This window comes from Mytilus edulis, chromosome 2 (genome assembly GCF_963676685.1).
Source record: "Mytilus edulis chromosome 2, xbMytEdul2.2, whole genome shotgun sequence".
Classification (NCBI taxonomy): Eukaryota; Metazoa; Mollusca; class Bivalvia; order Mytilida; family Mytilidae; genus Mytilus; species Mytilus edulis.
Genome location: NC_092345.1, coordinates 97,654,441 through 97,667,135, shown reverse-complemented (window position 1 = coordinate 97,667,135; position 12,695 = coordinate 97,654,441). Strand labels below are relative to the sequence as shown.

At 32.4% G+C, this 12,695-nt stretch overlaps 1 protein-coding gene across 1 annotated transcript in view; it reads left to right on the top strand.

Annotated features, from left to right (window-relative positions):
- Positions 1-12,695, top strand: part of LOC139513596 (mucin-3B-like) — a 204,456-nt gene that overhangs the window by 88,993 nt on the left and 102,768 nt on the right. Inside the window, exons 89-93 of the mRNA XM_071302241.1 lie at positions 401-663; positions 9,912-10,053; positions 10,626-10,790; positions 11,352-11,614; positions 12,518-12,656. Of these exons, the coding sequence (XP_071158342.1) occupies positions 401-663; positions 9,912-10,053; positions 10,626-10,790; positions 11,352-11,614; positions 12,518-12,656 (972 nt within the window). The remainder of the gene's footprint in view (positions 1-400; positions 664-9,911; positions 10,054-10,625; positions 10,791-11,351; positions 11,615-12,517; positions 12,657-12,695) is intronic.

Below are 12,695 nucleotides of genomic sequence, written 5' to 3'. Positions count from 1 at the left end.
TGTAAATGATGTCCTGGTACAGAATGTGTTTTAAACAACGTTAGATTTATTTGGTTAAATTTGAAATGTTTTTTCCCATGTCAACTATGTTGTGAAATGACCAAATAATTATTGGTGTATTTGATAACCGATTACTGGATTGGTTATGTTTAAGTCAATGCATTGTACCAAAAATTCATATCAAAGTATGTAAAGATTTAAAATGGCAGTTAGGGTGAGTTTTTTTTACAACATCAATTTTAAAAAAGCATATGTATTTAACTGGCAAAATGTAATGAAGTCAATGGTCCCTTTCGTCATGTTTTAATGCAATAGGCCTAGATATTGAAGAGGTTGCTAATGTTGAGTAATATCATTAATTTGAAATCTGTACTTACACAGTATCTATTTTTATTTGTAGCTTCTGAAGAATGTCCGATTGGTGCGGTAATAAGTGAATTGCGTTTTGAAGAAGTGAGGTCTTCGTCTAATCAAGAAGAAGCTGATAATGCTTTGGAAACAGTTGGATGGACACCATCAGTTGACGACAAGGAAATCTTACTAGAGCTATTCACGAATCCCATTAATCCGATATTGAAAGTTGTTTTGGACACAGAAAATGTTGACTTTATTAAGATCAGATTTTCTAGAAGCGGCAAAATAATCTATGAAATGAATGTTCAGGTATGTATTTTGTTTTTTGATTTACCACAGCGTGTTCCAGAACTGCCCAATATTATAAGAAGCCTTGATACATGACAAGAAAAAACTTAATTCTAAATTTCAATGCAAATTATATGTTTTATAGATAAACTTCATACTTTCAAAGCCTATCATTTGATTCAGCTCTCTGTTGCTAAAATATTTTCATGAAATTTAAATTCAACTAATAAATTATGACAAATAAAAGGACCCAGTTTGAAGAGTTAATTCATCGTAACGTTAGATACTGCACAAGTGGACGACAGTAAAAGAGATACCAGCACACTGACATAACTGATTACCGCCCGATGAGTGAAAAAGATTGCTATATCATTGTGTTCCGTGTACTGAATCGACCCGTTGACTCTACCACTGAAGCCAAAATACCAGGATAGCAAACATTCAGGTTATACACAGTCCACAACCAACTTCCACAACATAGCCTTAGACTCAGGATGCTATATTTGGAGCAGTTGTGACGCGCTACACATACATTGTAAAGAAAGATTCCGATGCTGCGATCCATTGAGGGCGTGGTTAATCTGGCAAACATGTGAGTCCTGTTTTCTACTTCAGAAAAGGGATAGAATGATTTGTATCTTACATTGCAGGAATGAAAGTTTCGCTTCCTCGTGTTACAAAGAAGTGGACAGCTGGGATAGAAGTTGTGTCATGATGTGGGAGACTATTTTTTATGACCGCGAAATCGAACAAGTATATTTTCGGGTTTATTTATCGGCTTGAAGATACAGAAACGATTTTTTTCAACGTCACCGTTTAAGTGTTCTTGGCGGACAGAGGGAATTCTTCCAATTCAATCATCATCAATTTCGTTGAACAATAGAATACCTTGAGCAGATTGCATATTTTAGTTCACTTTCTGCTTTATAGATTATATCCTCTCACTAAATGATTCAAAATGTGGTGAATATATGTATGTCGAAATCATCTCTCCCAATGAAATTGAGATGACGGATACAACAGATGCAGTTTAGTCTGGTTAATAATTTGTCTTACATATAAAATGATACAGAGGGTCGGTTGAAAAAAAACCGCTATGACAATAGATGTATTTTAAGCTTTCCATTTTGAACTTTCTATATATATGTAGCAACATTCCAGCAACACGTGCACGCGCTTGATACATCTCAAATTTGAAACGATGTTCTATACCATGTATTTTCTATTATGAATTCAATGATAGAGGGTTCCTATGCCGTTATAGCTACGCCCCCACTCCCCACCAAACATTTGACATACGAATTTGACTTAGTAGGGCTAAGTCTGAACTAACATAAGCAACACGACGAATGACACATTTGAAAGAGGTAGGTTGAATATGACTAAAACAAAAAAAGACAAACAGACAAATTATAGTCATATGACACAACATAGAAAGCTAGTGACTAAGCAAAACGACCCCCCCCCCCCAAAAAAAACAAAAAAAAACACCGGGGATGATCTCAGGTGCTCCGGAAGGGTGAGTAGATCCTGCTCCCTATGTGACAACCGTCGTGTTGCTCATGCTATTTCAAACCCGGGAAATAGTTCGATTCGGTAGGTTACATTCATGAAGGTGATTGTAGTTACGACGTTGCTAAAGGTCTAACAGTATCACTCGATTTGCAACTGGAACACAATTTAACTTTTTGGGTAAGTGAAGGTAATAAGGTACTACCGCTAAATAGTCACGTACAAGAAAGTTGCATGGTTGCATAAAATGATAAAAATACACAATAGAAAATGACAAATACGATAAAAGGAGTACACAGTCAGAACATAGCATTCGTGACAGATGTACAGCATATCAGGACAACAATTTCAACTTTTATAGCTCGACGTATTGCTTTAATACCTGTCTGTTGTCGTCTTGGTTTCGTTTGTTTTATGTCTTTGCGTTGCTGTTTCATTAACGTTTATTTAACAACCATGTTGATTTGGTTTTTTTTGTCTCTGAGTTAATGTTTTATAAAGTATATACAGCAGTAGCTTTTTTTGTAATTGTATTATGATAGTAAGGTTTATATAAGTGTGAATAGCAAGTTTTATATAAATCTGATATTCTCTTCATGAATATTCGTTTATTTGTATAAATGGAAGTCAACTAGTGTGTCGGTTCAATGGCACCTGACATGGGCCTTTAAAATAAGAAAATAAAACAAAATATTATAACATTAGTTAAAATGAAATACTATAACGTTCAATTATCTTTCAATTATCAGACCTTGGTCAAGTCAGGTTAGAAAATGTTATGACAGAGTAATTTGTTATGATTTTAAATTGATAACAGATGATATGGCAATCACGCATTTAGTTTCAGTCGATAGTAAAAGAAGCCAAATCATAGTCCGTGAATTTAAGGAAGTTCGCTTGTCATGTTTTGCGATTTTTGTCAGATTTTCGGAATACGCTGGTTTTATCCATTTGAATGCCTTTAAAAAGTTTGCCCATTGACCCCCATTTTTATTTTTATAAATCTTTTATATGTATAATTATAAGCCATCTGTAAAAACCTTTAAATTTTTTAATTATATTCTAATACTTTTTGAGAACTTAAACTTGTCAATGATAAAACTATTGAAAATTAAGAGAGGATATTTTCCCACCAAAATGTCAATGGCTTATATCGTGTAAAGAAGCACATTCACCCCTATTTTTCGTTTGCTCTTTTGATTCCTTTATTTATCCTCTATCAATATAAACAAGTTTTTTGAAAAGTTAATTATTTTGAAACTGAGAAGCGAACTCCCTTAACGAAATAACATTTTTATTTTATGTTGATCATTCTCAAAGAATATGTACAACTAAAATTAATAATCTTTCATGAAGCCACATATTTTTGATCCAGTTTCTTACTTTTTGTGGAACTAACTGTTGAAGTAAGATCAAATCTCCTTTATTTCTTTTATCAAAGTGGTACGAAACAGAGTGTTAAGGGGGTAAACAACACATAAGAAAGATAACTCTAACTCTGGTCTGTTTAATCAAAGCGTTTTAAAATTGCATGCAATATGCAAGAACTTAAAAATGTTTACTATGTTACTAAGAGCAGATGTACACCTATTGGTATCTAAATGAATCTTCAAAAAGACAAAATAGGAAAATGTTAGAGTAAAAGAAATTTACAAAAGAAAACCAGGAGGTCAGATTTTTTTCAAAGTGGCAGATGAAGGACCAGGACTATTTTTTTTTATCCCAGGCCTTACATACAAAATAATAATGTATAAAGTATAAACAAGACTAACAATATAATTATAAATAAATGCATAAATAAATCAAGAACAATAATGTTTCTGTTTGTACCAAATTGATTAAAATCAATCTATTCACGGCCAAAAAATTAGTACGTCTTTCAAGGCTATCTTATTTCAGTGACGCCTTCCTACGAAGGCATTACAGAAGAAAAAGAAAACACGATACCTTATTTTGTTTAAACCACAGTTTTGTTTAAAATACACTTCATAGTGTAAAATCGTATGTAACGAATCATGTATACATGACATGTGTATTTGAGTGTTTAAAAGACGCAAGCATGTTTTTATGCAATCGAAACATGTTTTAGAACATGATTTATATTCAAATAGAAAGTCAGAAGTTACCAAAGGGATACTCAAACAGAAGTGCATCATTTACAAGTCAGGGAACGCAGAACAACAACTGCAAGAAAAAAACCAACATATTCAGTCCACAAAACATTACATTATATAATTCAACTGTCTGCTTTTTACTTTTATCCTGGCAGGTTTGGAAATTAGACATGTATTCCGTTTGCAATGTTTTGGGAAGGTAAATTCTAAAATTTGCTTTTGATTTATTAAATTCTAATTTCGAACGGAAAGCGAAATTCATTTTCCTTTGCTATGCTTTTGTGAATCTTTCCAATTAGTGAATGCAATTTTGAAGTAAATATAAAACATATGATATAGTATGATTAACAATGAGACAAATCTTCACAAGAGACCAAATGACTCAGAAATACGGCTATATGTAACCGTAAGGCCTTCAAGAATATGCAAAGCCTATACTGTATAGTCAGCTTTAAGATGCACCGAAATCTTAAATGTAAAACAATGAGGTTCGAGAACACCCATCCCCCGCATTAAAATCGTGAAGTATTTTTGTGAGCATAATAGTTATCAAAGGTACCAGGATTTATTTTAGTACGCCAGACGCGCGTTTCGTCTTCATAAGACTCATCAGTGACGTTCATATCAAAATATTTATAAAGCCAAACAAGTACAAAGTTGAAGAGCATTGAGGATCCAAAATTCCAAACAGTTGTGCCAAATACGGCTAAAGTAATCTATGCCTGGATTAAGACAATCCTAAGTTTTTCGAAAAATTGAAAGTTTTGTAAACAGGGAATTTATAAAAATTACCACATTATTGATATTCATGTCAACAGCGAAGTGTTGACTACTGGGCTGGTAATAAATCATACAATTACTTGACGTTAAGAATACGGAATGCAAAGTATAGATAATTTCTTGTTTTACTGTTATCTTGACTATATATTGAATATCCAGTGAGCTCTTAGGGTTACATGTTGTCGCTACACTACGTTAAAACACACATGTCATAATTACATTGAACGGAGGGGGAAATGATTAGTAAATCAAAGGATTTGATTAAGACAATCAAATGCTGCTACCTCTATACTTTGATACTTTGTTGGTTTTATAATTAAAACAACGTTTTTTGTAAGCTTGATCCAAAGAAAAAGACTTTCGCATCCTATCGTATCAATCAGATAGTTTAAAGGTTTGGTTTTAAATTCTGTAACTGCAGGGAAACCTGCTGAATGTAAGGATAGTGCATACTTTAGTTCCACATCTTTACCTAGCGCTCAAATGTATAGCATTTTAAATTGTAAATTTAATCCACCTTTTCCTTTACAAAAAATGAACGGTTGAAAGATATTTCAAATATGCGTGGCTGCATTAATTCTAATGGTTTGTCTATTCACCTTCACAAATTTACTGAAAAAAATGTGCTTTATGTTTGCTACTGACCACCAACTCGGACAGTTTGTTAAGAAACTAGTGCAGAATAGGGTAAACGTAAATGGTGAATGTTAATCTATAGAAAAAAACAATATACTTCCAAACAGCCTTTATCAGATTTTCAACTTTCTCTGACTCTTTAAAAACCTAATTGGCATTAACCACGACAAGCTAGAGACTCACTGGCCTTGCTTTAATGCATATTCATATCAGCACAAAAATTGGAAAAAGAGCAATGATAGAGTATATAACAGCAGGATAAAATTATTAACGATAACCTTTATAGGATAACTTTTTCAATGTTGGACGTTTTATTTTATCGAAGTATTTGTATCTATAATTGAATAATTAAACTAATATAAAAGTGTATTTTGAGTAACCATATGCCGGATGAACCAAAAAGTGTGCCACTTATTAAAAAACATAAGGTTTGGTATAAAAAGAAAACTTCTATTTTTAATGTCCAAAAACGCTTAAAAACCGCGTAAAGCTCTGGATCCGCGCCTGCATACATACAGAACGTGGTGGGGTTGAACATGTCAGCGGCATTCCAATCCTCCTTTACATGGGGACAGTTTTAACAGTACAACATAAGAACGTACTATAAAAATCAGTTGAGAAAAGGCTTAGTTCATCCGCTGGATATCAATTGAAATACGTATAACAGAAACATAGAGTGTACGTGGCCGGATACTTGTACATCCCATGACAAAAAGAGGTACTAAGTACTGATCAGAGAGTACTCACAGTTACTGACCACTAGTTCAAAGACAATTAGCACTTGCAAAAGATAATCATGCATCGTAGACTACATAATCAGTCAGTAAGCATCCAACATTCAATAGACTCTGTGTTTAAGGACGTCATAAAAAAAAGTTCTCTTCAAGATTTAATTTCAAGATAATGACAGAATACAGTATAAGGGACAAACAAAATAATGTGACACTTGTAACTGCAGTGATATATCGTGGAATAAGAGATGGAATGAGTTAAATGTCACATATTTTGATAGCCTTTTAAAGATCGGTTTGCATTAAACTAAAAACTTATTTTTATAACCTCACCAAAAATTTTATCAAATTATAAGTTTAACGAACTTTCTTATACATAAAGACCTTGCACGTTCAGTTCTATTTAGTAACAAGGTTCGGGTTTTCAGGAGCCGTGGTTCTTTGCACCGATGGATTCGTCGTTCAATTTTGAATCGTTTATCTTTTCCTTTTCAATCTGTAGACCAACATAATTGAAAATCTTGTTTTGTAAAATATCTGCCAATTTATAGATTTTCCCTATGTAACCTTTGTATTTGTGGCATCTCATACTGTTAATTTCATATCTCAGAAACGAAAAAAAACCCATGTTACTTCCCTTTTTATTCTATTGTCTCGTGTACTTTTCCATATATCTGTAAAATTAAAAAGAAAACATTTCGTGGAGTAGTTAAGTTAGATTTTGTATGTAACTTCATGTCCTTTATATTCTGTGTGCATGGAATTTGTTGAGACGTCATTATGTGTGTCTATATAGTTGTATGATCGAGAAAAGCTTGTGTAATAAGTATTCATTAACTAAATATTGACTCTAGATGCAGCTTTGAATTCAATTGAATTGAATTCACAAGTTTTAATTTAATGGTCGCATTAAAGTTGTCATGATAGAAGACACTTAACCTGATCACTATCCATCTGCATTCCAAATATTTAAGGCTTAGATCAAAGACAAAAAAAATGGCCTATATGTACTTTAAGTAAGGAACTTGCTTTAATTCATTGAGGTTGGGGGTATATTTTGACCTTGAATTAAACACAATGTGATGGTGAAACAGACTGATATAGTACTACAAATGTTAAGTTTTTTTTTGCAAAACAAATAAAGCGACATTTGTTTTGTTTATTAACTTTTTTATCTAAGAAATATTTGACCAATCATAGCAATAGACCCCCTTTTTATTTCAGATTAAAATTAAGAGTGAGAAACAAAAAAATAAGTAAAGGGTATCAATCAACTAAAAAATTCCTGATTTATCACTACTACTTATTCTTTAGTCAATTCAAGCTTAACTTTAAAAAAAAAAACAACATTTATACCCCTTAATATTTCTTGAACTTCAAGGCAACCAAAATTAGCATAAGCATATTTTTATGTTAATATCTTTTTTACCAACGGTTCAAAACGGTTTATAATTTTTTTATATACATCAGCCAAACAATGTTAGATCTGTAAATTTGAATCAATACCCGTCCACCGAAATCACTATTTTTTAAGAGCCAAGATGGTTGAGTGGTCTAGTGCGTCAGGCATAAGGCAACGCGATTTGGTGCCTTGATATCTCAGTAGCATGAGTTCGAATCCCAACGAGGGAAGAACCAAATGTCTAACGCAAATGTAAATATCTGACTTTGTTGAGCTAATATAAAGACGAATTATATATATATATATATAATGTCGTGTACAAGTTGCGATTTTGTACAGGTTATAACATGTACAAAAATATTGTACATGTTATAACTTATATAATGCAAAAATACAAGTTATAACATGTACAAAAGTACCTCATACATGTTATAACCTGTACAAAATATTGCTAAAAAATGGTTTTAACTTGTACAAAATTTAAAATAAATCTTAGTGAAGTAAAATATACATTTAAATTCACCAATGCATAAAGAACAACAATAAATAGGCCAGAACGTGTCTTTTTCTGTAGAGGACAATGATCACAAAATTTCAGAAATACTAGAACACACCCGTGATATCGCGGGTCCGTGACTGAATTAAAGTATATAACTTTGCGCAAGCATTATTTTAGTATTAGTATTGTCATCTGATAAAGTCATGCCGATTATAAGATACACATTTTTCTCTGCTTTTAAATCTTTCGGTTTGAACCCGTCGAACTGGAACTTATCAATTATTGGTAATATTAATTATTTGGAAAACAAACGGTCCTGGAATGGAGTATTTTTTAATCAACAGCATTGTCCTATATTAGTTATAAATAAAGTTGAATTCTATATACGCCTTATTTTTAGTCCAGATTTTTAGTTTTTTTTACTTTAAGTTCCGTGTCGAGTCCGATACCGATACCAATAGTATATTCACCTGTTACCTATTACCTTATCTGTACGTTCTGCATCTGACAGGCGCACCAACAAACGGTGTATTCAGGATTAATATGCTATATACACGGGTCATAATTTCAGGGTTGACACTACTAAATTGTCGAATTGTTACCTATTGTAGTATTTTAATCAGTAAGACTTTCTCTAAGATAACAATACGAATACTAAAAATCTGGACTAAAAATAAGGCGTATATAAAATTCAACTTTATTTATAACTAATATAGGACAATGCTGTTGATTAAAAAATACTCCATTCCAGGACCTTTTGTTTTCCAAACAATTAATATTACCAATAATTGATAAGTTCCAGTTCGACGGGTTCAAACAGAAAGATTTGAAAGCAGAGAAAACTGTGTATCTTATAATCGGCATGACTTCATCAGATGACAATACTAATACTAAAATAATGCTTGCGCAAAGTTATATACTTTAATTCAGTCACGGACCCGCGATATCACGGGTGTGTTCTAGTATTTCTGAAATATTGTGATCATTGTCCTCTACAGAAAAAGACACGTTCTGGCCTATTTATTGTTGTTCTTTATGCAATGGTGAATTTAAATGTATATTTTACTTCACTAAGATTTATTTTAAATTTTGTACAAGTTAAAACCATTTTTAAGCAATATTTTGTACAGGTTATAACATGTATGAGGTACTTTTGTACATGTTATAACTTGTATTTTTGCATTATACAAGTTATAACATGTACAATATTTTTGTACATGTTATAACCTGTACAAAATCGCAACTTGTACACGACATATATTCATTTATATAAGATAAAACGTGTCACGGTACTTGTCTATCCCAAATTCATGTATTTGGTTTTGATATTATATATATATGTTATATTTGTTATTCTCGTGGGATTTTGTCTATGTGTGTTACATTTTAGTGTTATGTAGTTGTTCTCCTCTTATATTTAATGCGTTTCCCTCGGTTTTAGTTTGTTACCCCGATTTTGTTTTTTGTCTATGGATTAATGAGTTTTGAACAGCGGTATACTACTGTTGCCTTTATATAATGGTACAACATGTTATAGCACTCTGTCTTGCATGATAAATGCATATATGCATTCAATAGGCTTTGCTTTTTAACAGGCATTACCAAATGGCACTGTACAACTAGACACAACACAACCCTTATCAGCTGACATAATAACATTGAAGATAACAGCTGAAGACACTTCCTCTCTTGTAACTACTGTTGTAAAAAATGTTAAGGCGGAGGCCTGTATAAAAGGTAATTGGTTTTGAAAATATAAACAATTAAAATGCATATAATCTTATATTTGAAATATTATATTCATTTGTATGCATTAGTAAAAGTATAAGCTTTAATCTTTGAATACTATCAACATAATTTGTGATCGTTTGGTAAACATTAACATTGGAAATAATTCAGTTAAAATAGTCATGGTGAAGGCTTATTTAAAAAAGCGTTCGCAGCACGATATGGAATAGATGTAGTTTTAATTAAAATTATTAACAAAACAAATTTCATGTCTTCTTGAATTTGGACATTGCAGAAAAAACCCAAATGTTCCCTTTTACTTGACTGTAATATCTTAACTTCATTTACGCTTTGAATGCTTCTATCTTTAATTTCATAGGGATGTAGAAGCGTTGACCAAAGTACATTGTATAAATTCTAAAAACGTACGAACGATCAACGCTTTCACATCCCAATGAAATGACAAAAAGAATCATTCATGAAATCATCTATTTTATCCTCATTAAACCTATCTATACATCTTTAAGTTATGTATGCATGTGTTAAAATGTATGTACTAAGCCTGTGATTTTTTTCTGTAGCTGTGACCACAGGACAACCGGCCACAACACCTACATCGTCTCCTGTGTTTACGTCTGTAACACCCTCTACAGCGTCAGCCCCAACTACTGGCACTCAAAATGGAGCCACAGGAACAAGTCCACCTTTGATTCCAACGACCACAGGACCCGCTTCTACAACTACAGGTATATTAATAGTCAGAAAATCTGAAACTAATTATCAACAAAACAATTTCCGGACGTTATTTGTACAGTTTCAAGTTTAAAAGTTCGCTCAAATCTCTTCATTAATAATGTTCTGGTACAGCTTTTTCGTTTTGTGAAACAGCGTTAGATATATTGGATGAAATTTTAAAAGTTGTTTCACATGACAAATATTTTGTTTCCCTCGCTCTTTAAGCCCTAAACATCGTCGGTTTATTTTGGTGTAAATTCTGGTAGCGCTTTCATAAGGAGTATATATTTACCATTTACTTCAATGTTCCACATCTTCTCAATTGGACAAATATTCAGGGTCTCGACATTCCAATACGACTAGTGGTCTGTCAAACATTTCGTTTGCTAACAGGTCAAACTTTTGAACGAAAAGCCCTTATGATATCGCAGGAAGTTCGATAAAGATTACAAGATGATCACTATCTTGCTGTTGTCAGTAAATGAATATGTCAATATTAATAGTAACTAACAGTCATCCAGCATATAAATTCCTAATATTCGGATTTATACTAATGCTATGTGGTTTTTTAGGGTCGGAAATTTGTCCGGATGATTCGACAAAGGGCCCAATAACTGTGGATAGTGTGACTTCACCAACGTCTCCAGATGGTACTGAAAACGCTTTGAAACCTACAGGGTGGAAACCGTCACCTGGTGACACAAGTCCTGTTTTAGAGTTAAAACCAACTGACACTACTCCGATAATGAATATTGCTGTTGAAACAGAATTTGTTGACAGTGTTGTTTTCAAACTTTATAAAGACGGCGTTTTAGTTGAGGAGAAGACTGTTAAGGTATGAACATAAATAATTATCATCTTATGGTAATATCAATGAAACAATGAAAAAGAAGACAACTTCAATTCATTATCTAAACAGAAAAAGCAGTTCTGATATTCTAGTGCAACCAAATAATGTTGAAAAATCACGTTACATCATACTCTGGTGTCGTTGGTTAGGCCATTAGGCTTCTTAGTGTAAGACCATATACATAAGTGTTTGAATTTTGTGTATGGACTTTGTAAATAACTAGCGCTGTATTTTCATCGTATTAATGGTTCAATATTAAATCAAATTGAACTGGAAAAAAGTTACCTTCTAAATGATGTTGTTTTCTTGCATTCTTTGTTCATACGTTGTTTACAATCAGAAGTAAAACATTCATAAACAGAATTTACGAAATTTGTAGTAAAAGAAGGATTATTGTAAAATTTTGGCTTGTAACATCGACTAAAGGTAAAAATGAAATAAAAACGATTTCATGTTTTTTTAACATAAATTTTAGACGATGAAGTCAATCAATTATGCACAAGGTCAATAATTAGGAAAATTCAACAAACTTTGGCACAACTTTTGGAATTTTGGATCCTCAATGCTCTTCAACTTTGTACTTGTTTGGCTTTATAAATATTTTGATATGAGCGTCACTGATGAGTCTTATGTAGACGAAACGCGCGTCTGGCGTACAAAATTATAATCCTGGTAACTTTGATAACTATTTCCAATTATCACAGAAACAATTATATGTTTTGCAATAAAAAGTTGCATTTAGCCTTAACTGGTCTGTCAAAAATCAACACTATATATGTTATTTCAACCATTTATGGGGCATGTACCAATAAATGACACTTGACTATTCAATACAGTATTCCATTAAAGGATCATTAATACATTTCATATGGCTATGTATTTCAATAGGTAAAACCAACTGGTGTAGCAGAAGTGGAATTTAAAAAACCTGTGTTGGCTGACGACATAAAAGTGACGATCATACCAGTAACAACTCCTAATGTTGCTCCGGTTATAAAAAATATTGTCGTGGAGGGTTGTATTAAAGGTAACTACTGTTGTTGTGCTTTTTGTACAATAAAATTAA